This window comes from Camellia sinensis, chromosome 15 (assembly GCF_055761805.1).
Source record: "Camellia sinensis isolate YWXY chromosome 15, ASM5576180v1, whole genome shotgun sequence".
NCBI lineage: Eukaryota > Viridiplantae > Streptophyta > Magnoliopsida > Ericales > Theaceae > Camellia > Camellia sinensis.
The window spans coordinates 17,525,847-17,553,321 of record NC_138975.1 but is presented as its reverse complement, the minus strand read 5'-3'; the positions used below and the strand labels follow the sequence as shown (position 1 = coordinate 17,553,321).

At 40.7% G+C, this 27,475-nt stretch overlaps 1 protein-coding gene across 2 annotated transcripts; it reads right to left on the bottom strand.

The window, feature by feature from the left end:
- Nucleotides 1-1,101: 1,101 nt before the first annotated feature.
- On the bottom strand, nucleotides 1,102-16,494 carry MED6 (RNA polymerase transcriptional regulation mediator-like protein). Of its 2 annotated transcripts, none has more exons than XM_028203324.2 (5): nucleotides 16,016-16,494; nucleotides 14,378-14,552; nucleotides 14,103-14,172; nucleotides 5,916-6,025; nucleotides 1,102-1,365 (listed from the first exon to the last, which is right to left on the bottom strand). In XM_028203324.2, exons 1-5 carry the CDS (start codon nucleotides 16,273-16,275, stop codon nucleotides 1,204-1,206), a joined length of 777 nt encoding a protein of 258 aa, XP_028059125.2. In that variant the 5' UTR covers nucleotides 16,276-16,494; the 3' UTR covers nucleotides 1,102-1,203. The 2 variants fall into 2 exon arrangements, with proteins under 2 accessions (XP_028059125.2, XP_028059126.2); XM_028203325.2 differs by having other exon boundaries at nucleotides 5,916-6,022; nucleotides 16,016-16,455.
- Between the last annotated feature and the right edge of the window lie 10,981 nt (nucleotides 16,495-27,475).

Below are 27,475 nucleotides of genomic sequence, written 5' to 3'. Positions count from 1 at the left end.
GTTCTTATTGCTACATGGAGCTTCAGCAGTGCTGGGCTCTAGTATTTGAAATATGTATTGAGCTCTAAATGGTAGGCTATAATCTTTATAGGCTTACCCATGTCATAAGAGATATTCTTCGTAGAATAGAGGAGAAGTTTTTTTCCATAAAATAAATGAGGGATTTTCTCCCTAAAATAATGGAGAAATTTTCTCCACGGGGGACTATTATTTTTTTTTTATTATATATTAGTTTCAAAATGAAAACATGCCCAAAAAGTTTGGAAGGATGATTTGGTCATATTATCTTAAACAGGACCTAATGAAATATTATATAAGAAAATGAGTTAAATTGAACAGAACATTTAGAAATAAGACTTTTTGAAAAAATGGCCCAATTAATTATACTTTTCATCCATATAGTTTGATCCAAATTTCACTTGTCTCTCTAATTTCAAATTGAATAATTTAATCCATATTCTTTAAATCTAGTTTCTGTAAAATCAAACTTAAAAAGTTTAGGGAAATCGGCTTAAAGTCCCACCGGGTAGCACAACAACTACTCTGAACAGGCGGATTTCGGAGATCCAAAATTGGGAAATTGACTCAATTCATATATATTATGTATAATTGTATCTTATTCACATATATATTCTGTGTTCCTGTATTTATTATAGAATTAAACAAACAAACACCGGACTGTGTCACTTCAAAACTAGAATGCGTGGCTTGGTGCAATGAAACACAAAAGTTAAAAGATGCTCTACTACTTTCTTCCAAACATTAATCCAATTCTATTAGTTCAATTGTAAAATTTTAACCTAATGACTTTGAAATTATAGGTTCAAGCCATAAGACAATCACTTTATCCACTATGACAAAAGTAAAATGTGTACCGAATCTTTTCTCTCCCAAACACATATTTATACTAATCGAGCGTTGTTTTATTATACTTGAAATCTTCATCCACAGTGGGATCCTCAAATAATAGCACTAACCCAAAATAAATATAATTAGATCTATCATTTTCAATCTAACCCTCATAGCAGACTCCACAGCAAGTTGCATCTAAAATGACAAGTAAAATAACACTGTATCACAATCAAGCCTATAAACATAAAATTTCACTGAAGAATTCTTCTTTCCGTCAATATTAAAAAAAGTATTGTAATATATGTTAGCTTTGTACATACAATGCTGGAAAGAAGCGAAAACAGTGTTATCTCAAACTTTCATTCTCTTAGGCGGGCCTTGGTCAATGATTGGATCAACTGGAGGAACTTGAGCCTCTGCCGGTTGTTGGATTTCAGAGCCGTTCTCTCCTTCAGCAGTCGGAGGTGGTGCATAGCCTTCGGGAAAAGGTGGTGGTGGAGGGGCGGGTGGTAACTGCACAAATACACACACACAAAATAAATAAATAAAGTGTATACTTACGAACTCTGATTATATAACTTCACACCTCTTCAGAGAAGAAAATGATCAAATTCCATGAATCCTTAATTTCTGCTAGCAAACTCGAAAATTGGTTGCTCTGACATTTTATGCAACCAAACTGGACCTATCAACCAGTTTCTCCATAACTTTAACCAAGCTTTACACATCTTAAATGAGTAATGAGCACTTGCTCTGACATTTTATGCCCTATGTAATATTTATACCAAGGGAGGGGAAATTACAACTCAGTGGTAGTCTGAGAAAACAATTACCAATTCATGAAAAAGTTTATAATTATAATTATTAATATTTATAAAGTTTACCATTGATTTGTAATTATTTCTTACAAATACCACTGATGTGATATCTCCCCTTTATACTAACAAATGTGATTAATTGAAGTGACTTTTTTGTTGCACTTTAAACCCTGTGTCACCAAAAATTCAAGTAGCCAAAGGTGAAAAAAACAATGAGAAATAAATTTAAGTACCCAAGAAAACCAAAATTTTCCCAACATGTTAATGTACACCTAAACCTACTCCACTACACACTCCACTTCACCTACTCCACTACACCACTCCACCTCCACTTCACCTACTCCACTACACACTCCACTTCACCTACTCCACTACACCACTCCACCTCCACTTCACATCTCCTATATAATGTACATACAATACACAATCAGATCAATCAATAAATCAATACATAATTCATTCTCTCTATTTCTATACATCAATTTATCTTACATGGTATCAGAGCTAGGTTAAGAACCTAGTATTTTTGTTCTACCGGCGGGCGGCAATCTCGTCTTGGCCGCCCGCCGGACAAACCCAAATTTCCTTAATTTCTTCTTTCATGGCAGATTCTTCAACAACTCACCATGATGGATTCATTCACCAAATTTTAACAGCCAAAGCAAACAGAGAGTTTCAAATTTCAATCATGGAAGTCCCTTCTAGGCTTGTGTTCCTCTTGGTCTCTCTTCTGAGTCTAGTCTTCTCACTTTCTGACTCTGCAACAGTAGTAGTAGATGGAGTTTCAGAATGGAAAAACCCAACTGTTCATATTGGGGATTCTATCATTTTCAAGCACAAGTATGATTACAAGCTTTACATTTTTCAGAACAGAGGAGCCTTCAATCTCTGCAACTTTACTCAAGCTTCACTTCTTACCAAACCCAATTCCAACTCCTTCACTTGGCATCCATCAAGAACTGGTATCTTCTACTTCTCCTTCAACAATGGCACTCTCAAATCATGTCAATCAGCTCAAAAGCTCGCCATAACAGTATCTCTATCACCACCACAAAACTCCGCCACCTCGCCGGCACTATCTCCGGCAGCCTCTCCAGCACCGAGTTCAGGCGGCATTGTATCATCATCTCCAGCATACCCATGGCCATTCCCTCTCTCTCCTCGACTGGATTTCAGATCTTTTTGGTAAGTAGATGTAGCTGTTGTGGCCAGCCACATCACAGCCCATTGCTGCCACTCTAGGCGCCATCGTCGTCACCGAAGACCCACACCACCTTGCACACCATCGGCGGTTACAACTGTGGCTACCATTGATGCCGCAACAGCTTCGGCAGCCACGGCTCCACTTTTCACTCATCTCTGCCATTCCCATTGCCTCGCCAAAGCCACCGATCCTCACGACCACCATCATGGAAGCAGCAGCAGCTCATCTTCACTCATAGTCTCCGCTCCGCCGTACACGGCTGAAACTAACGCAGATCTACTCTCCCTCTCTCCAGGCTCTTTCACTCTGCAGCTTTGACCTTTGAAACATGGGGTGGCTTGAGTGCTCTCCTTTTTTATTCTCTTTATTCCCATTTCCTGCCCCTCTCCAATAAAATAATTCTCCACTACCTCCTCCATATATCAAACCCAGTTCCACCAGCACCAAACATGCTCATATGCATACCCAGCTCTCTCTCCACTTTCTCACATGGGCTTGTCCACTCTATCTCCTCCACGTTTGATTTCAAAATCAAACTTTTCTTTACACTCATCTCTCCACTACCATTTTTATTTTATTTTATAATCAACATACCCATCATTCTTTTCCCCACTACAATATATTATGCTAGCCTTCATTGATTCCAGTGGATTCCAACACTTTATTTTATATATTATTATTATTATTATTTAAAACAAAAAAAAAAAAAAAAAAAAAAAAACACACCAAACTAAAACACATTTATTTTTCCTTCCCATCATTTCTTTTACACTTTTCTTTCCACCACTCTCTTTTAATCTTTCTCTTTAGCAACTACATTACTGAATGATGGCTGATTTTGTTCCACACACACACACAAAAAAAAAAAAAAAATCCATTGACAACCAACTCGTTTTTCATTCCACAACCTTGTCCTTTATTCATGACAGGGATCAACCCCGATCACATTTCTACACCACAAAAAAAAAAAAAAAAAAAAAAAACAACAACAACAACAACAACAAAACAACCACACCCACAATGGGATTTTTCTTCTCTACTCTGCCGCCGGTCTCTTTTTCTTGCCTCCGTCCTGGACGGCCCTTGACGGTGCTGCCTCCGTGTTTCCCACTCCACTGGGCACGATCACTACTCCCTGCTCCTCCACTGCAGCATATGGTGGCCCTCCAAATCGGAACATAACGGTGGCCTTCCGCTTCAACTCCTTATTTTCCGCCTTTAGCACACTTATCTCTGCTCGCGCATCCTTATACATGCGTTGGAGCAGAGCCAGTTGGGCGTTTAACTGCTGCACTCATTTGTCCTACTCTGCAGTCGGTGCGACAAGTTTGTGACCGCCGTCATGGTCTCCACACATGACTTCAAAGTATACTGATTAGCCTCCACATCCGTTTGCACTGCCATTTTTTGCTCCACCGACTGCATCGGAAAGTTCAACGGAACAAACCCAGTGGTGTTTGGTTGAGGTTCACGGGACACTGCACCAGTTATCTCTCTTGTGGACTCGTTGAGGTCGGGAAAGAGAGTAAGCAGAGGGCGGGACGAAGAGGCCATTTTCTGGGCAACAGAGTGTTACAGAGTCTCTCTCTCAGAAAAGGAAGAGTTTTTCAGAGGATTTTAGCAGGTTTTTTTTTTTTTTGCCTCAGCCTCCGCCTCCGTCTTGGTTTAAATAGCCAGGGCCGATCCGCGCATCGCGCGCCACTTGCCGACAGACGACAAAACGGGCGCGCAAGCCAAGGCGCTCACGTGCCTCGCCATCATGTCCGGCACACCTTTTTATGGATTGGGCACGCCTTTTGATGGCACGCCTTTTGAAAGATTGGGCACACCTTTTGAGAGCACGACTTTTGAGGGCTCGATATCTATATCCATGTATATCTTTTGGGCAGACTATATACACACTCATACAGTGTCTTCTACACCGGTCAGCTTTATCAATCCCTTTGTTTCAACCTCAAATAGGTTTCTATCTTCACACCTATTTGAGTTTGAGGGGGGGTTATACACAGTATCATGTATAAGTCGCTTATGGCGCACTCCCTAAGTCGCCCCCTTGGTGCACCACCACAATCTTCTACAACGGTCCGACATGACCCCGTAAACTGTCTTCTACAACGGTCCGACATGACCCCGTAAACTGTCTTCTACATCGGTCCGACATGACCCCGTAAACTGTCCCGACATTGATCCTGGTCAGCTGTCAGCTTTTACAACGGTCCGACATGACCCCATAAACTGTCTTCTACATCGGTCTGACACGACCACACAGTGTCTGCTACAACCGGTCCGACATGACCCCATAAACTGTCTTCTACAACGGTCTGACACGACCACACAGTGTCTGCTACAACGGTCCGACATGACCCCGTAAGCTGTTTGCTACACCGGTCCGACATGACCTCGTAAACTGTCATGCTACAACGGTCCGACATGACCTCATAAACTGTCTCCTACACCGGTCTGACACGACCTCATAAAGTGTCTCCTACAACGGTCTGACACGACCATACCGTGTCTCCTATCCTGTTTTATTTTATTTATCAGTTTACTTTCCTGTTTTGTTATTCTCTTCAAACTCAAGTTGGTTAGTTCCTATCCTCCTTGAGTTTGAGGGGGGCTGTTAATGTACACCTAAACCTACTCCACTACACACTCCACTTCACCTACTCCACTACACCACTCCACCTCCACTTCACCTACTCCACTACACACTCCACTTCACCTACTCCACTACACCACTCCACCTCCACTTCACATCTCCTATATAATGTACATACAATACACAATCAGATCAATCAATAAATCAATACATAATTCATTCTCTCTATTTCTATACATCAATTTATCTTACACAACATATATTACATTTGGGTCTCAAACCTAAGGATTTTAAAGCTGTGATATCAACAAAAATAACGACTCCATCATAGTGGCTACAATTGTGGTTGATCTCAAGGCATCAAAATTCTCCATAACTGCATAATTTCTTCCTTTTTAATTCTCAGCAATATAAAAGCATGTGAAGAACTTTGTTAAGTTACCTTGCGCTGTACAGAAGCAAGAATAAGATCTATTCGCTTAACTTCCTTGAAGTCAATCGTTTCTTTTCCAACCTTTGATTCAAAGGTTGCACTCTCACTGTCAGCATCTACTGCATTCACAAAAAATGTAAAAATTTAATTGAAGGATTAAGGTCAGTATGCAGCAAATAAATACTTTGAACAAGAAAAAGAGACTATGACATGGGAGGAAATAACTACTTCCATCATTCGCTTAACAAAAATCATGAAAGACTGGTGTTAAGAGAACTCAATATCCAAGAGGTTGACTTAATGGATTTCAAATGAGAATCATATGCGTATAAGCCAAAACTTGGCCACTAAGTTGTTCGAAAAGATTATAAAAACGTAAGTTGTCAAATTTATGCACATAGAAGTGCAGATTAACTATACAATAAATGAATAAGAACAACTCATTTTTGTATTCAAGAAGAGGAATCATAGACATAGTAATATCACACCAAGTATCATGGTAAACTCATTATGGGTATTTGAGTGTGGCAGTTACCTCAGGATGGAGAAGATCAAGATTAGTGAAAATCAGTTATCCATGCCAAGGAGATAGATCCACAAGAGCTGATGCACCTTGCTTTATAAATGAAAGGATGTTACTTCTTAGATACATAACGGTATGATCAATAACACACAATAATCTAGTTAGAATGTAAAAAGATGGAATTTAGGGTTAAGATTTATGAAGAAGAAGAAGTGAAAAGAGAGGAGAGAAATTTTATATCTATTGAATAATCTTCCAGAACCACCCTTTACATCAGAAAGTCAAATATATATACAAACCCTAACATAACAATATGACCATCGTACCCTCAACTTAAGTAAATATTAACAAAAGAATAAAATAACAAAATAAGTATTCGAACACTCCCCCTCAAACTGGAGCATAGAGGTCGAACATGCCCAGCTTGACGGATAAACGATGAAACGAAGGCCGAGCCAAAGACTTGGTTAGAATATCACCCAATTGATCTTCAGAATAAACATAAGGAGTCACAAGTTGTTTGCGGAGTAAGAGATCACAAATAAAATGTCAATCAACTTCGATGTGTTTGGTGCGTTCTTGAAACACAGGATTATTGGCAATGAAGATAGCAGCCTGATTGTCACAAGACATGGTCATAGGAGTGGGAACAGAAAAGCCAAAATCTTGGAGAAGAGACTGAACCCAAAGCATTTCAGAAGTAGAATGGGCCATGGCTCGATACTCAGCCTCGGCATTAGAACGAGCAACAACAGTCTGTTTCTTACTACGCCAAGTAACAAGATTACCGCCAACAAAGGTACAATAGCCCGAGGTGGAACGGCGATCAGTCTTATTACTAGCCCAATCAGCATCACTGAAGCCAGTAACAAACAAAGAGGAAGATGGGCGGTACCGCAAACCCCGACCTGGAGCACGCTTTAAGTATTGCAAGATACGACATATAGCCACAAAATGAGATTGACGGGGAGCATGCATAAATTGACTAACCACACCCACGGCATAGGTAATATCAGGATGAGTGACAGTGAGATATATTAACTTCCCAACCAACCGACAATAACGACCAATATCGTGAAATAAGTCGTCGGTGTCACCAGCAAGCTTGACACTAGAATCCATGGAAGTATCACTGGGGCGAGTGCCTCAAAGAAGAACGTAACAACCGATGCTGCAATAACTGATCCCACAAGGTCTTGAGACTACTATAATAATCAGGAAGTGACCGGCTAGACTGGCGCATAGCAAAAATCTGCTCAGATAGCTCATAGACCCGAGAGACATTACTCTGATTTGAAAAGGATTTAGCAAGGGAGTCCAAAATTTCTTTAGAGGTATCACAAAATTCCACGATAGTAGCAACCTGTGGTTCCAAGCTATGCCAAATCCAACCCATAACACAGGAATCCTCACTATACCAATCATCATAAGCTCTGTCATCAGTGGCAGGAGGGAGTTCGCTAATGAAGCGAGATTTCTTCTTACCACGTAAGAAAATTTTTACAGCATGCGCCCAACCCAAATAATTGGCACCATTCAACTTCTTGGTAGTAATAGATTTGGGCACGTCATCATCTTTACTTACAGCCATTGCTTTGGTCTCAATTTCAGCCATGACAGACAATCACACAAAATATTCAACACAAGAGTATGAAGGCAGCAAAATTTTTGCAAATAGGACTTATCCACACCAATCAATACGTACAACCAAGAGTATAGCCACTAGAACTAGTTCAATCAACAAGAATTCAACAAAAATCAACACTGTAAAATCAATCAGACTTTCCTAGAGAAATTTCAGTCCCTATGCGATAAGTTTCAATGGGGGAAAGCTGGAAAATAACACTGCCGACTATGTGTAGTAGCAGAATAAGGCCAAAAACGAAGCAAACATCAACCCAACAGTAGCAAATCAACAAATTAATGGCAAATAACAGGGAAGGGCAGAGTTTAGTCTCCTAGAGAGAGGATTCCAGCAAGTGGATTCAACAAATAACAGTTCCAAATCCAGATTTGTCGATTGAGACCAAAAAAACCGAAAAACATTCAAAAATTGAAAACTCACCTCAGAGACGTTCAAAAAATTCCACAAAAATCACCATAAATCTGAGGATTAAATTTCTAACCTAGGGGTGGAAGACCCGTCCGTACAGTGCTTACATCCATAGTTGTCAAATCGGGATTCGAATCGTGAATCGAAATGGCCACGTACCGAATCGCGAAACGAATCGAATCGAATCGTGAATCGTAAGATTCACTTACGTTTTCTAAATTACATAAAAAAAACATATTTATACACTTACATATTATAAATATGAAATATTTAGATTTAAAGTATAAAAATGTTACTTTACATGATGATCACGTGGTCTAAATAGGTAAGACGCTTCTATGGCAAGAGATATGGGTCCGAGCCCCACCGTGATCTATCATCATATATTATATTTATGTATTTATGATATAATTTATGTAAATTCACATCACAACATATATGTATGGCAATTCACATTCATCATGAATAAGGTTCACAACTTAACAAGTTCTAAACTTTTCAAAACTCTAATCTATACTTGTAAAGTAACTTATGTCAAAAAGAGACCACACAAAACAAAAGTTAGATTAGACAAAGTTAAAAATTCCAAAAAGTCTTCATTTCTTCATTTCAATCTTCATCATCTCCAAGGTCAATATCATCTTCATCATCTTCATCATCATCTACCATAGTCACTTCATCAAACTCTTCTTCCTCTTCCTCTTCCTCTTCCTCTTCCCCACCTTCAATCAATTCAACTTCATCATCATCTTCAAATACTTTTCTTTTTCCTTTATCGGTGGCATTTAAATTTCTTGGTCCTACATTAATAAAATTAAATAAGGTTATGAATGAGCAAGTAAATGTGAAAATATAGAAACTAAATCTTTGAAATTAACTTATTTAAAAATTAAAATATAGAATTATACCTCTTTTTTCTCTTTTTGCTAGTTGCTCCTTCATTATCTTCGAAACACTCTTGGATGTCCATCCATGAATGATCTTCGGGTAGTCATGGATCCTCTTTCTCGGTAATCCATTCATCATCGGATTCCATATCCGATAAATAAATAGGATCATAAGTCTCACCCCTTTCTTGTCTCTTAATTTGCCTCAACTCAAGTTGAATGTTATACTTCACAAAAACCAAAGCATTCAATCGTTGTTGCTCCAACCGGTTTCTTTTTTTCGAGTGCACATGATCAAAGTGCTCCAATTTCTCTCACCCGGTGGCACTACAAGCAAGACTTAGCACTTTAATAGCTAGCTTTTGAAGCTCTTTGCACTCTTCTCCGTAACTTTCCCACCATAGAGCTGTAATTAAATGATAAAGAGATGTTAGAGAATAATGCATGCCATTGCCAACATAATTGTTGTGAAATTGTGAATATACAATTTCATAATAAAAAATTTTAACGAGCTGTTTCTTTTCCCTTGTCAAGATGGCCATGCTCATACCAAACATACCCTCGGCCTTCTTGAACTTTTCTAATTGCTCATTAACCTTCACTCTATCCTCCATATCCGGATACATCCTTTCAATGGTTCTAAATAAACCAATTTTCACCTCCGTATCCGCAGTGAAGTTTTCTTGATAATGAAACCTAGAAAGAAAGATAACTTCATAAATAAATTCCATTACACATTTTGTATATAAGTCACACAACACAACACAAATAATTAGACAAAAATAGTAAAAAACTTACATCGGATTAAGGTAATATGCTGCCGCATGCAAAGGCCTATGGAGTTGTAAATCCCATTTAGTATCAATAATTTCCCAAATGCGCTTATATCTACCCCTCACATGGTTCAAGTTTGAAGCAATTTCTTCCTTCGCTCTATCCATAACTTCATAAATAAATCCCATTGCCGGCTTTGCATCACCATCCACAAGCCTCAAAATTTTCACCAAAGGGAGCACACACTTCAAGCAATACTTGATTGCTTTCCAAAATCTAGCATCTCCCAAGATTGTTCCTTGTGCCTTTTTTGCATTAACAGATGTAGAATAGCTACTTCTAGCCCACTCTTCCGATGCAAACATAGCTCTAAGTTGGAGCTTTCTATCTTGGAAACTTTTTAAAGGAAAGCGGTGGCAAATTTAGTGACCGCGGGTCTTGTCAACTCCCTATTCTTTGTAAATTTTTGGAACAAATCAAGCACCCAAGCATGCCTATAAATGTACACAGCGATTTCCTTGGCTTTAATTATTGTATCTTTGAAAACCGTCAACTCACCTATGTCACTTAACATTAAGTCAAGGCAATGTGCCGCACATGGGGACCAAAACAATTTAGTCCTCTTCTCTTCCAATAATCTACCGGCACCCACATATGCCGATGCACTATCGGTTACCACTTGAACCACATTTTCTTCACCAATTTCATTCACAATGTCATCAAACATCTCAAATAATTTCATAGAATTTTTAATTACACCGGAGGTGTCTATTGATTTAATAAACACTGTTCCACTTGGACTATTAACAAGGAAATTAGTAAGAGAGCGAGACTTTCCATCGGTCCATCCATCGGACATTATAGTGCAACCCGTCTTCTTCCATTCTTTTCTATACACTTCTAAACTTGCATTCACATGATCAACCTCTTTTTTCAAAAAAGATACTCTCACTTCATGATAACTAGGTGGCTTCAATCCCACACCATACTCACCAACCGACTTCAACATCTTCTTAAACAAGGGGCTTTTCACTAAATTAAAAGCCAATGCATGCCCATAAATGACTCTACAAATATCTCTAATCACGGGCTCCCTTTGCTTCATCATTTGATTCAAACTTTGTTACTTTACCCTCCCCTTTGTGACATACACATCCATAGTTCCCCTTTACTTTTTCCCTCAATATTTTTTTCTTCAAAACAATCAACATCTATAATGTTGTCTTGTTTTTTTCCACTTAAGAGTTGTAAAAACATATTCATAACATCTTTAGAAACTTGACTACAAGCACCAACATTATCATGAGTTCCGGCTAAATGATTTTTCATTTGAATCACTCCACCCCAATAATCTTTTCCACAATAATTACATCTTAAATGCATTCTATTATCATCTTTGACACGGGTACAATGGTCCCATGTTGGATCTTGTTTCCCACTTTTTTTTTTGCTTTTCATATTTTTTTTATCCATTAAAAAAAAACAAAATATTTTTTTAATGTCCCACCCACACAGCAGCAGCTTCAGCGCTTCTACAGTCCACCACAATAGACAATAAAGTAATGGATACGTCTACAGTCCACAATGGACAATAAAGTAATGGAAAAGGAGGAGTATAAAGTGAATATAGTATTTTATATTACCTGTATGAAGTTTGTCTGGTAATACCTCAAACAAAATTGAAGACGCAAGAGACGACAAACTTTTTTACAGCTTTGAAGACTATACGAAGGGCCACGAAGCAGATTCCAGCAGCAATGGACCACCAAACAGTGAGAAGAGGGACCACGAAGCTCTGCGTCGAACTGAGAGGTGAGTCTTTCTAGGGTTTTGTCTGTTGGGAGTAAAAATGGGTTACCTTGGTTGGACTGTCGTTTGGTCTTAGAAGACCAGGTGACCCATCTTGTGCCAAGAAAAAGCAAAAAAAATTGGGCCAAAAATTGAATTTTTTCCATTCGGGTCCGAGAAACTGGGTCGACCCGCGACAGTAAGGAATCGTGCGGTTTAGCGATTCTTCGATTCGTATTGTGAATCGATCGATTTAGATGCGATTCTATACCATTTGCGATTCCATGTACCTATTCGAATCGATTTCTATGTGTATAGAACCGAATCGTACGATTCAAATCGCGAATCATACGATTCTAACAACAGAGCTTACGTCATGCTGACGTCATCGTACGGACATCAGCACGCCTTGGTCACCTCCAATCAATCTTCAGAGTCCGTAGAAATCTTTCTAATGAAGAATAGATTGCTCTGATACCAAGTTAGAATGTAAAATGATGGAATTTAGGGTTAAGATTTAGGAAGAACAAGAAAAGAAAAGAGAGAAGAGAGAAATTTTATATCTATTGAATAATCTTCCAGAACCACCCTTTACATCAGAAAGTCAAATATATATACAAACTCTAACATAACAATATGACCATCGTACCCTCAACTTAAGTAAATATTAACAAAATAACAAAATAAGTATTCTAACAAATCTATTATAAGAGCAAGAACTCCAAGAGAGACTGTTGAATATTCAACCATAACTGGCTTACATCAATAACCGGAGTTGTGAACCTCTCTTTCACTCTGCTTATGAATGAACTGATTGGGCATAACAGAAATCTGCCTCATTGCATATTGTGTTAGACGGAGAATATAGTTCTAATTGATAACGCCAAAGCATAAAGTTAACCCACAGGTAAGAACTGTCAAAGATGATTTATACAGAAGGTATTAAGGTTAAGTACAGCTAGTAAAAAGCGCAAAACAAGCAAGGGGATTAAATGCCAGAAGATACCTAAAGGAGATCATTTTCTAAATTGGATCACCCATATGAGAGATTGATTTGTAAATGAAATCACTTGCAGCAATAGAGCGACACGAATGAAGGGAAATACTTTGAGAAGTAGAAATAACACAGTGATTTGTGGTACAAAATGCTAGCCTTGCCATTATGACACCTTGCATTTCTAGCTCTCTCATCGTTGATGGCCTGCCTTTATCCTTCTAGGCTTCTAGCCATAGGTGATTGCTAAGGACAACAGGAAAATAAATTGTGTAATAGACCCCAAATGGACCATGTTGAGCTTTGCTCATCCTTAGTTTTTCACCTTAGTTTTTCTCTTTCATGCTTTACTAGAAAGGAACTTGTGCCGATTGAGAATAGATTATCATGTCATTTCTACATATATAACTTGAACCAGTAATGCTCACTATAACGATTGACTACAACAGTAAGCAGTGATCCAAAAATGTACATATAATATAACAATGGAGTCAAACTACACAAGCAGCAAATTGCAAACCGAAACAGTTAAGATTTTTATTTTTAGAGGAGCTTATTGTGTTTTATTTAGCATCTGATCAATAAGTCGGTGGCTTAATGGGGAAAAACACTATGATAAGAAATAAAAGAGGCCATAGAATTATTGATGAGAATTATACATGCTATTGAATTTACAAAAAATTTTGATAAAACAAAGTGAACTTGTTTTATTCCTACTGAACACTCAGTATCTCTAATTCAGTGTAAAATGCAGCATTCAAATTTCATCAAGACATCCAATGATTTATTAGAGAATTCTCGAGCACCATTTGCAAATGAGGAAATTTGAGCCAAATTAAAAGAACTATGTGCAATCCAATTAACCATGCTGAAAAAAGACAAAAGTAGGAATAAGCATTAGTGGTCTAAAACATAATGCCAAATGTTGAAAAATTTTAAGACCAAACTCAGATGCAAAGGCTGTAGAAAGGAATGACTTTAAAGGCCGTCCAAAGAAGATTATAGCATTTTCTTGATTTTTTTTTTCCAAAAAATTTAAAATTTACAAGTTTATTGCAATGCAGGGCAACTGATTACTTCAACTTATTCATACTGTAATCCATGTGCTTAGAAATTTCAGAAGTAAACAATAATGATAATCTTCTTATTATAATCAGGACATAAAATGCTCACATACCAAAACCAATCTTCTCTAGCTTTGAGGCTGCAGTAGTAAAAGCCTTTGAGATATGATACAAAGCTCGCCCCTGTCACATGACAAGATGCAATAGAGATTTAAGTTCCCAGGAATAAAATTAAAAAAAAAAAAAAGGATATATATTTATATATATATATCAATGCTGTCTTATCATCATCCAGCGTCTATAGTGACAAATGCAGATCCAAGCTGAAGTACAACGACAACTAACTAGAGCTTCTATACAGAGAGGGAGAGAGAGAGAGAGGACTTACAATTCGAGCAGCAAAAACATTGCAAAGTTGTGGTGCTTGGTATATAGAACCATCCAAGATATAATAAGTTAGCATTGGTGTGACTTTCTCCGGACTATCCCTCTTTTGCTTACGGAAGACAAAGAGATGAGGCTCCATAACTTCACTCAGCATATATTCTGTGCCTGTCATTTTCCTATCAAACAGAATAATCATATTGAGTTGGCAACATGAATCATCTTTGACTACGAAATGTGACGTCTTTAGTTAATGCACAAAATTTAATTTTTTATTAAAAAATCAATCCAATTCCTTCCTATAACCTAGTATACAAGGAAATCCAATCTGCCAATTCCAGAATAAGGCAAATCAGGCAAGTATTTACAATGGTTGCCGATATGAGATTGCACAAATATGCAACCTCTGTGCAATGAAAATAGCATCACCAATAAGGTGCATTATTTTGACGGACGAATTGCAGCAATGACATCATCAGTGAGGATACGAAATCATGCATGACATCCTGATCTCTAAACCTTTTTTCATCCGGTAAGTTGCTAAAACTATTCTAAATCAGGGTTCTGAAAGATTTAGCTGTTACTGAAAAATCTATATTTACATTTCATGTGATCATGTTTCAAAACCGTTTTCTTCAAAATTGCCCTGTTTACTATAAAGCCATATTAGTTGTATATCACACTCTCACTACTAAATTTAAATTAGCCCTCACACTGGGCACCCTAAAATTGTTTGAGAATTTCCAAAACAGAATTGAGTTTTGAAATTTCAAATTATTCTTAATAAAAAAAAGAGTAAACTTATTACATGGTGGTGTTTGGGAAGTGTTTTTTTTTTTTGTTTTTTTTGGCTAAAAAAACACTAAAAGACAAAATTGGTTAAAAAATCAAAAAAAATAAATTCAGACAAAATATCACATCAACCTCATAATCATTTTACTTTTTCTCTCACAAACATCACATCCAACTACAAAAAAAACCCAACTATCTTCCCAAACACAAATTTTAACCTCCTAAAATAATCAAAAACTAAAAAAACCTACTAAAATAACAACTACCCAAACGCCCACAAAGAGAGCATCAAGATGCGCTAACAAAACCAACCAGCGTCACCAAACCTACATCTCTATAGATATAAAGAATCAATAAACTCCACAGAAAAAAATAGATCCGTTGCCCTGACACCCAACTATACAATATCACAAAAAAAATGAATCCTTCAAACGAGGCAACGGAAGCATTATTAGCCCTTGAAAATTCCAACGATTACACTCCAACCAAACCAACCACATTAAACACCGACACCCCCCACCCCACCCCCTCCTCCAACTGCTCAGCACCTCCTTCACATTCCCCTGCGGCACCCAATCTAAAAATTGCATACTCTTCATGAATGAATGATTTATCCAAGAGGCATCTTCTACATTTCATTACAATTATTGTGCAAGCTCACTGACAAAACTAGCTCAAGAATTTCATAATGTGTATAAGTATGCAGTCCAAATTGAGAATTCTACGTAAAATTGCAATAAAAGTTAGATCAAAACAAGCTCAACAAAATTGAAATTAACAAATTAACAATTCATCACAAAGTTCCCAAACAGAAACCCTAGAGAGATAGAGAGAGAGAGAGATTGATTACGAGAGGTGAGAGAGGTCGAGAGGGTGAATGGAGCGCATACGGAGCTGTTCGTTGTTGCAAGACCAGTCGTAGAAAGGAGAGAGAGCGAAGTAGTCGAAGACCAGGTTTCGATCGAGAGGGTAAGTGTTGAGCCACAGTTGATCTCTGAAGCATATTCCGGTCATGTCCGTCCCCGGAGGCGGTGGCGCTGCCGGCGCATTCCCTTCGAAGCTTGGATTTCCGGCCGCCGCATTCGGCGGCACCATCGGCGTCGACGCCATCTTCGTCTGTCTCTCCCCTTGAAGGTTCTAACTTCGATGGACCTATTATTTAGGTTTGATCGGACGATCCTGATTTTCTATTTTTCTTTCCCAGCTTATATTGCTTATTGGCAGAGCAATTTTTGTTGGGTCCAGAGCGAATACAACTGCGTTATGCAAAGATCAACACTACTTTGTTCTACATTTAGAAATTTTTGTAAGGGATAAAAAGTCAATCTTATTGGTAAAATGTTGTTTTGTAAAGTAAGTTAAGAGTGGGTGTTTGAAAAATTATTATTTTAATAGGTTATTTTAGTTTTTAATTATTTTAAGAAGTTAAAATTTTTGTGTTTGGAAAGAAAGTTAGATTTTTTTTTTTGTAGTTAGATGTAATGTTTATGAGAAAAAAAGTAAAATGATTATGGATTTGATGTGACATTTTGTCTTATTAATTATTTTAGTCAAAAAAAATCAAAAAGTTTTTTTTCCAAACACCAAGTGTAACTTTCTGATTTTTTTAATTTTTTTTTAAAAAAATATATAAAAAAGTAAAGATGTAATATGACTTAAAAGAGATTAAAAGCTAAAAAAATTAATTTAAACCTCTTTTCTACAAAAGGCCAAACTCACTCTTACCTTATCAACCCAAAAATTAATTTTAATTAGAGTTCACCTGAACCTTACATTACACTAATTAATTTTTACCGTACAATCACCAAACTAAAATTTTTTGGGTAAGTCTGGGTCATAGCTTTTCTGTATTGGTGATGGTCTTTGTGAACAAAATGTACAACCATCTAAAGCGTGGGAAATTTTGTATGTTTGAACAAAATAAAAATGAAAAGTACAAAATTACACTTTGGTTGGGAATTTATATATATATATTAAATTGTGATAGAGTGTAATTTAAAAAATAATTACAAACTCATTAAAATCATATAATCTTCGAAGGAAAGTCACGACTCCAACATCGTGAGGCCATAAGAAAGGTATGGAACAACTCGAGTTAGGTGGACTTAAGCCGGGTTTGGTTTGAATTGTTACCATAATTATTAAAATATTTATTTAATATATGTTAATTGAACCGATCAAAATTATAGAAAACAAGTGATTGTCTCAATTTAGACATGCTATTTACTTTTCATAAGTTTATATAATTATTTTAATATTACTTAACTTGTATTAAACTTATAAAATTTTACAACTGTCAAGTTAAAAAATTATACCAACCCATATAAGAGAATAGTTTATTTTCTTTAGCAAAATGGAATTTCTTTTATTATTTAATATAACTCCAAGCCAATCAAGTAACTATATATTTCTTATATATTGCAAATCCTTTAACATGTGAAACATCTAGTCAGTAAAATGTGGTTAACCATTGACATTTTAACAGGATTGAATTTTTTTGGAAAAAAAACCATACAACACCACTTTTGTTACAACAACAAAATTTGATGGAAAATCAAAGATCCAAACACAGTTTGAATCTATTAAAAAAATATTTGCAATTAATCCACACATTATGTAAATAATTCAGTAGAAAAAATGTCCAAAAGTTGTAGAAAAAATGTCCAAAAGTTCCAATTAATGGTAACCTAGACAGTTCACAGAGTACAGAAGATACAGAAAAATGCACTAGTTTAGTTAATACATAGCTTTGGAAGGAACTACATTCATGAAGAATAGTTTCAATGATAGTTACACTATGACAACATATAGTAACTGTGGGGAAGTTGTTTTTGGAAATACTCTTCTGATTTTGGGAGACGCTCGTGATCCACCGATAGGCACCTGAAAGGAAGTAAACACTCCGGTCGGGGGTGCCGGAATTAGCACTCCGACGGACAAGTCAATCTCTCGTTCTAGATAACTTGTATTCTAAGTTAAACGCCACAAATATCACATACCTCTTTCCGGTTGATGTCTCTTCTATTTATATCTTTTCTTCTTTGGGCCTCGGGATTAGTTCCAAATCCAACCTCCTATTCGGCATATTTTGTAATAAACCGATCTTCACTCGGTCCCTTGCTTAATCGACTATCTAGCCGAATAAGGTTGGGTCCGAGTTTCCGTGGCAATGCCCAAATGTTTCGAATCTTGATTCTTTAATGTTCGACTCTCCGGAATCTCTACGACTTTCAATATTCGGCCCCCACAATTGCCCCCCAAGCACTCCACTAGCGACAGTTGGCTGGAGTGTTTGGCTTTGAACTCGAAGAGTCAGAGCCGAAATTCGGCAGCTGATCATATTCCAACACGAATGTCTGTCCACACGCTTCTCGGTTATCATTTCAACTTCCCGCCTCTTCGTACACTCTCATTTATTGTGATTTAAAATTTTGACGTCTTTTCAAATAGATACACGCTTTTAGACGCCCGTCGCTAGATTGCCTTCCGAACTACCTCTGCGACCTCCTACTCTTCTCTACCTCCTTCGCCACTTGTAAGTTCTCTCCTTCTTTGCTTTGTTTTTTGGCTTAGCATAATCATATTGGCTAGGGAGAATGGCGAAACATTTGAAAGATCTCCTCTCACCGGATCGAATTTCTGGCTTCCGATGCCATTTTTCTATCCCTGATGACGTCCGTCTGTCTTTTGTGGCAGACGGCACCCTTGATATGGAGAGGGTTGATGAAAACACCATCGTCTTCCCTCTTCTATCAATCGCAGAGGGCGGGGTCCGTTTCCCCCTTCACCCACTCCTTAGGGCCGTGCTTTGCCATTGGGAGTTAATCCCTTCACAGCCCAACGTCAATTTCTTTAGGATTGCTATGGGGATTGTCGCACTAAACCACCGCCTTGGGCTTAACCTTGGCATCCTCGCTATTCGGCATTGCTACGCCTTGGCCAAGTCTTCTGGTCGGCACGGGCGTTATTTCCTTAGAGCCAAAGACATCGACCATAAACTAGTGACTATGCTTTCCAGCTCTGGGAAGCGAGTCGATGATGTTTTGGTTGTCGTCCAAGGAAACTGGGAATTCGGCGAAGGTGAGGATCGCCTTGATCGTATTCCTAGACGGAGGGGCGAACCAGGTGGCCGAGTATCATCTTTTATTCATTTGTTAAATTTATAAAGCTTCATTTTTGGGACCTTATGGTTTTGCTTTTGCAGGGAACGATTTGAAGAAAATCTTGGCCTCAACTGACGACGTTGTCCTTTTAGAAATCCAGACTACGCTCAAGTACTTCGGCCGACAGAGTCTTCAGAAGCAGGAGAGGGCGGCCCACGTTCTGCTCCGCTACGAGCCAACTTATACGACCTTTTCGGCGGTAGAAAATATCTCAATTCCGATCGGTGAGGAGTTTCTTGTCGCCTGTATCTTGACTGACTTCAAAAATTTGAGGCAAGTCGGCTGTGAGGAATCAGATTCGGAGCGACCGGAAGTAGCTGAGGCTGCCGAATCAGACGAAGCTGAAACAGAGGTTGACGACGCTTTGAAATTAGCATTTGAGGAAGCCAGCCTCAATTCGGCCTCCGTTCACTTTGGGTCGAGAGGACCGTCCACTTAACGATATTTTTCAGGGTCTGGAGGATCTTCTCGGCGCGTACCTAGAAGATATGGCTGGGCTGAGCCTCACTAAGCTTGCCAAGAAAGCGAACGCAAAAAGGCTAGCTGCGCGGCGAAGGGCGGAGGAGATTCAGGCTGCCGAATCTCAGTCTCAGTCTCAATCCTCCCTGCCCGTTATTGAGGAAGTGAAGATAAAAGGATGAAGGGCGGAGGAGATTCGGGCTGCCGAATCTCAGTCTCAGTCTTAGTCCTCCCTGCCCGTTATTGAGGAAGTGACGATAAAAGGAGGAAGCACTGAAACGGAACCCTTGGTGCATGCCAGTGTAGAAGCTGAGCAAATGGTGGAAAAGCGCCCTGCCAATATCGAGGCCGGCTCAGAAGAAGATCGCGCCGACAAACGGTCTCGTTTGGAGGAATTGGATGTGATTGTACCTTTTGTTATTCAGCCGAAGATGAAAAATATGCCGATCTTCTCCGATGCTTCGGTAATCAAAGATCCAGCGGTTGCACTTAGTTTGGCGACGTCCGTTTCACTTCCTGTTGATAAGGCGACTTTTCGGGCAGAGCCGGATCTGGTTGCAATCGCGTTGGCCGTGCAATTTGCTCTTTTGGTACATATCTTGACTCTGTTTTTTCTCCTTACACATTATTTTGGTTTTAACTTCCTGTTTTGCAGACCTTCGGAAGGATAGCCGACATGGGTCGTTGCTATCATGATGCCGTGGAGCAGATTGGCCGTTTACAAGCGGAGGTTGAGGGCCAAAGGAGTAGGGTGCAGATCGAGGGCGCTCGTGCCGAGGCTGAGTTGGAGAGAGCCCGTAATGCTGAAGATTTGAGATCGGTCACCGAGGAGAGGGCGAATGTGAGCGACACCGCGCTTAAATTGGCCCAGGAGGCGAATTCTAAATTGAAGGCTAAGTTGGAAGAGATGAAGGCGGCGAAGGAAACAGCTGACCTGAAGGCTTCCAACGCATTTGATGCCGGGAAAAAATCTGCTTATGATGAATACGTAGACAAAGTCCCTAAGTTTGAGAATCAGGGCTTTAAACACGGCTGGCTGAAAGCCCTTACTGCCACTAATGTGTCTTTGGCTACACCAATTCCATATGAGCAAGTGGATGTTGAGTCGCTGGAGTCTGATTCCGATGGCTGATTTCAAAGGCGCTTGTTTTTTGTTTTAGGATTTGCGTGTATTTTTCAGCTTTTTACAGTTTTTTGCTTAGTAATTTTCATATGTAAAATGGTTATAATTTGTGCCCAATTTACTTAATGAAAATTCATTTTGTACCTCGCTGTTACTGATGAATGGAATTGCTTTGGGTCAAATGTTGTATAATTGCCGACTAAATGATTAGGACGTTTTAAAAGCCAAAAATTGGTGAATGAACTGGTTGCGACACATATCGATCGGCATGAGGCCAGGGTACGCGGCCGGCTAGATTAATAAATCTGCCCTTGCCCCAGCCAGTGCATGAACTTCAAAGGCATTGATCAAAAATTGCCGTTTAGATAGTTAGGCCATTTTAAAAGCCAAAAATTGGTGAATAAACTGGCTGCGGCACATATCGATCGGCATGAGGCCAAGGTATGCAGCCGGCTAGATTAATAAAGCTGCCCTTGCCCCTGCCAGTGCATGAACTTCAAAGGCATTGATCAAAAATTACCGTTTAGATAGTTAGGCTGTTTTAAAAGCCAAAAATTGAATGAACTGGCTGCGGCACATATCGATCGTCATGAGGCTAGGGTACGCGGCCGGCTTGATTAATAAATCTGTCCTTGCCCCAGCCAGTGTATGAACTTTGAAGGCATTGATAAAAAATTGCCGTTTAGATAGTTAGGCCATTTTAAAAGCCAAAAATTGGTGAATGAACTGGCTGCGGCACATATCGATCGGCATGAGGCCAGGGTATGCGGCCGGCTAGATTAATAAATCTGCCCTTGCCCCTGCCAGTGCATGAACTTCAAAGGCATTGATAAAAAATTACAGTTTAAATAGTTAGGCCGTTTTAAAAGCCAAAAATTAGTGAATGAACTAGCTGCGGCACATATCGATCAACATGAGGCCAGGGTACGCGGCCGGCTAGATTAATAAATCTGCCCTTGCCCCAGCCAGTGCATGAACTTCAAAGGCATTGATAAAAAATTACTGTTTTGATAGTTCGTTTGGAGAGTAGCGTTAATGAAATTGTCTCAGGGGTGCTGCAAGTATTCGAAATAAATGGGGGGTGGCTGTTTGCGCCAGTAACTTCGCTTATTGTGTTTTAAAGGCAACTTATCGCGAATGGCAAATAGAGTTTTCTTCAACAGCAGAGGCGAAGGTCGAACTTTGGCTGACCTTGATAGTGCGATGAATCGCGACAAAGAAGCCACCTGTGCGGGAAATGGGGCGTCCAAAGAACGGGAAAAACGTCAGCCTCCAAGCCATCGAAGCAGATCACCCCGAAAGGAGAAACAGCAACAGGGAAGCTCTCCACAACCGCGACCGTTAAGTTTCGCAGTTTTCGTGGGGAACAGACCGATGACGGAGGCGGACTCCATTATCAGGGACCCAGTGGTGGCGGTCGAATTTGCTCGACAGATTTTTCCACCGGAGGTGCAGCAGTCGATGGTTGGCCGACAAGATTTCGACGTCTTTCAAGAGGGAATCCACGGAGCAGTGAAGGGGCTGTACACCGCTTACGAAGTCAGCATGCGCCTGCGCGCTGCGCGGCGGGAGATAGAGAAGATGGACAAAAGGGTCCGCAGTTCAGAGGTTCAGGCGGAGAAAGCCAAGCGCGAACTTAATGAGCTTAGGATGACTAAAGCCGCCGAGCTGCACGTTGCGGGTAGATCTAATCCAATTGTAGACGAAAGGGTGACCCAACGGCTATTGAGTCATGCCATTGCCGATCGAGACACGGCTAACATGTTTGCCGTAGAAAATGCAAGATCCAAAGGTTATGAGCAAGGCTTTCATGCGGGCCGAAAGGTTGGGATCGGCAAAATGAAGGAGAAGCTTGCAGAGGAGGTCTGTTGATGCGAGAATCGAGGATTTAAGCACGGTTAGATCGCGGCACTTCAGGTCACAGAGGCTCTTCAAGCAAAGGGTGTCGATTCGGCATTGCCGCGGTACCAATGCAATCATTTTCCCTTTTTCTCCTTTGAGGTCGAAAAGAGCGACGATGAGGGAGAGGCCGCATAAAAATATTCGTTGTAATGTTCAGGCGCGGATTACGTCGAAAATTATGTAATTACTTGTCAGATGAATAAGATACTATGTTGTTAATATTCCTGTTGCCTTATAATTACTTGTCAAATTGCGTAATTATGTAATTCGTTGGCGTATATATGTTTACATGTTTTGTGCTTTGTTGGACAGAGATTGTTCGAATAAACGGTTTTAGCCGGCTCGTCCTAATGGAGCACGTCACTAAATATTTATTCAGTATGCTCGTTACATTGCCCAAAAATGGTGTTGATAAGACTCCGAATCCGACATTTTCTTTAGGTATTTATTCTGCTCCAGGCTCAGGCTTAGACGACGTCATGCGTCGAAAGGGCTCCGAATCCGGAGACTTTGAGTGGCCGATCGTGATATCCACAAAGGGCGCTTCGAATCCGGAGACTTTAATTGGCCGATCGTGATATCCACAAAGGGCGCTTCGAATCCGGAGACTTTGATTGGCCGATCGTGATATCCACGAAGGGCGCTCCGAATCCGGAGGCTTTTTCGGCCCAACAGCATCATGCGCCGAAGAGGCTCCGAATCCGGAGACTTTGAGTGGCCGATCATGATATTCACGAAGGGCGCTCCGAATCCAGAGACTTTGATTGGCCGATCGTAATATCCACGAAGGGCGCTCCGAATCCGGAAACTTTGATTGGCCGATTGTGATATCCACGAAGGGCGCTCCAAATCCGGAGGCTTTTTTGGCCCAACGGCGTCATGCGCCGAAGGGGCTCCGAATCCGGAGACTTTGATTGGCCGATCGTGATATCCACGAAGGGCACTCCGAATCCAAAGGCTTTTTCGGAACACTTTTAGAACAATTTTCGACTAGAATCCTCGTATTGCAAAAGTGGAATTTGTACATGGCGAATCGTTTAACACTAAAATCATTCCCCAGAGGTTGGGTTTAATGATAAAACTTCCGCAAGTGGGTCGAGTTCCAAGGCCTTGGAAGACTCTTTCCTGTCATATCTTTCAGCCGATATGCCCCTGTTCATGTGATGGAATCTATTTGATAGGGGCCGTCCCAGTTTGGACCAAGTTTTCCATCAGCCGATTTCCTGTCGGTCAGAAGCACCTTCAGGACCAATTCTCCTGGTGTGTAGCGGCACAGCTGAACTCGTTGATTGTATGATTTTGCCAATTGTTGCTGGTACCGTGCCATGGACGCAAGGGCGCAGTCTCTTCATTCCTCAATTAGAATCAAATCCAAAGCCAGCATCATGTCGTTTCAGCCTATATAAAAAACTTACGACTTGAGGGTCGGGAGGTCGATCTCCAAGGGTAAGATCGCCTGGTTGCCAAAGCATAGGGCAAACGGAGTTTCTCCAGTTGATCTCTTCGACGTTGTTCGATGAGCCCACAATACACTCGGCAATTCTTCGACCCATTCGCCTTTGGCTTTCTCCAACCTTTTCTTGATGCCGTCCAGGATGGATTTGTTCGAAGCTTCGGCCTGACCATTGCTTTGGGTATAAGCCGGCGTAGAAAAATACGGTCGGATACCATATTTGTCGCACAGTTCTCGGTAAACACCACAATCAAATTGAGTGCCGTTGTCTGAAATAAGGGCTCTTGGAATGCCGAATCGTGTTATGATGTTTCTCCACACAAAGCGTTTAACATCAACGTCTCGAATGTGTGTTAATGTCTCCGCTTCGACCTATTTTGTGAAGTAATCTGTTGCGACGATCAAGTATCGCTTATTCCCTGGGGCCTTCGGCAATGGTTCTACGATATCGAGCCCCCACTGGGCGAACGGCCAGGGACTGGTAATAGAGTTTAGCTCTTCTGCGGGCAAATAGGTTAGTGGGGAGAACTTCTGGTACTGTTCACACTTTTTCGCATAACACTCGGCGTCCGCTATCATTGTCGGCCAATAATACCCCTGTGTTATAGCTCGATGGGCAAAAGAATGCCCGCCAGAATGGGCACCACAACTGCCCTCATGTATCTCAGTCAGAAGCTCCTCGACTTTGTCTGGGTGCACGCATTCCAAATACGGACCAGAGAGGGATTTTTTATAGAGCCCTCCTTGCGGATCTAAGTAGTATCTCATGGCTTTGTTTCATAACTTGTGCGATTCTCCTCTAGGAGTTGGTCAGAAGACAGGAAAGCAGCAATGGGATCCATCCAGCTTGGGGCAGATTCTATAACGTTAATCTGGACTTCCTCCGAAGGGCCAATGCTTGGCTCCGGGATGAAACCTACTTCGATAGTCCGTTTAATCTCTGAGTTGATGGCGGAGGCTAGGCAAGCCAAGGCGTCTGCATGGGTGTTCTGATCACGTGTTATCTGGTTCAAGTCATGATGGTTGAATTTTGCCAACAAGGAATTGGCCGTTTTCATGTAGGCCGCCATGCGGTCGTTCTTTGCAGCGTACTCCCCCTTTAGCTGGTTGATCACCAGTTTTGAATCACAAAACACAAGCTAACGCCGAGCGCCAAGAATGTGCGCGTTCCGTAAACCAGCTAGGAGGGCTTCGTATTCGGCTTCATTATTTGATGCTTCGAAGCCAAGCTTGACAGCCTGCTCAATTATTGCGCCGTCAAGAGACATAATGACAACTCCGGCTCCACTGCCCCGCTGATTGGATTACCCATCGCAATACAACTGCCAAATATCCCCAACATAAATCCTCCAGTTTGGCTTCGGTCGAATTTCGTCAGGCTTGAAGTCGGTTAGGACACCAGTGAATTCGGCGACAAAGTCGGCAAGCACCTGCCCTTTGATTGAGGTTCTGGGTAGAAACTGAATATCGTATTGGTCGAGTTCCAGAGCCCACTTTGAAACACGTTTGGAAGCTTCTGCACTCCGTAGTACAGACCGGAGGGAATAGTCTGTTACCACCCCAATGCTATGACCCTGGAAGTAATGCATCAGTTTCCTCGCCGCCATGACTAGCGCTAAGATGAGCTTTTCCAGCGAAACATAGCGTGTTTCGGCATTAACCATTGCCTTGCTCACATAATACACCGGCCATTGCTCTCCCAGCTCTTCCTTTATCAGCACGGCGCTGACGGCCCGGTCGAAAACTGCCAGATACATGATGAGCGGGTCACCAAGAGAGGGCGTTGCCAAGGGTGGTACTGAGCAGAGGTATGTCTTAAGGCCGTTGAAAGCTGTTTTGCATTCGGAGGACCATTCAAAAGCCTTGCCCTGTCGTAGTGTATGAAAGAATTGTCGGCAGCGATCTGTGGAACGACTGATGAACCTGTTGAGCGCGGTGGCCATCCCCATTAACTTTTGCACCTCTTTTACTGATCGGGGGGAGCTGAGCTCTAGGATTGTTGTGATCTGCCTTGGATTAGCTTCGATTCCTCGGTGATTGACGATATATCCCAAGAATTTGCCAGAGTTGATTCCAAAGGCACATTTGGAAGCGTTCAGCTTCATTCCATATTTGCATAGGATGCCGAATGTTTCTTCAGGATCGGCTATATGATTCTGCTTTACCTTCGACTTGACCATCATATCGTCAATGTACACTTCCATTGTGCGACCGAGTTGCTTTTTGAACATGGTGGTGACTAGTCTCTGGTAGGTTGCCCCGGCGTTCTTCAGCCCAAAAGGCATAACCTTATAGCAGTAGGTTCCTCTTGGGGTGAGAAATGTAGTTTTCTCTTGGTCCTCCGGATGCATGGCAATTTGATGGTAGCCTCTGTAAGTATCGAGGAAACTCATGCGCTGATGGCGTGCTGTAGCATCTACCAGTTGGTCTATCCTTGGGAGAGAAAAACAGTCTTTGGGACAGGCTTTGTTTAGGTCCGTGAAATCAATGCAAACTCGCCATGTACTGTTCTTCTTCTTCACAACTATAGTATTAGAGAGCCGTGTGGGGTAGGTAACTTCCCTGATTGCCCCTGCATCAAGCAGCCGGTCAACTTCTTCAATCACGGCGGTAGTGTGCTCTGCAGTAGATTGCCGGTTTTTCTGAACGATCGGCTTGCACTTAGGGTCAACATTCAAACGATTCTCGAAAACAGTTGGGTCGACGCCCGGCATTTCATATGGAGTCCATGCAAATACATAAAGATTATCGAGCAGGAAGGATACTAGCTGCTGTCTGTCGACTTGATTCAAGGAGGCGTCGACCATGAAGAATCTCTCTGGATTGCCGTCAATCTCAATTTGGTCTAAATCTTCCGTGGCTTTCTCATTCGGGAGCCGCCCGACATTGTTGAGGCTTTCACGATCCGGCACCTCGATAGAATTAACTTGCAAATCCTTTGGCATCTTTCCGGAAAGGAGATAGCATACTTGTGCCGATTGTTGGGAACCATGGATCTGCTTGATGCCGTATTCTGTCGGGAAGCACAGAAGCTGATGATAGGTGCTCGGGACAGCCCGCATAGTATGCAACCAAGTTCGCCCCATGATGAGATTGTACGGGGAAGGCAGCCTGACGACCAAGAATTCCATATCCACTGTTCGGGTGCCTGCTCGGATGGGTAGTATGATTTTCCCCAACGGATATTCTGGATTTGCGTTAAAGCCGAAT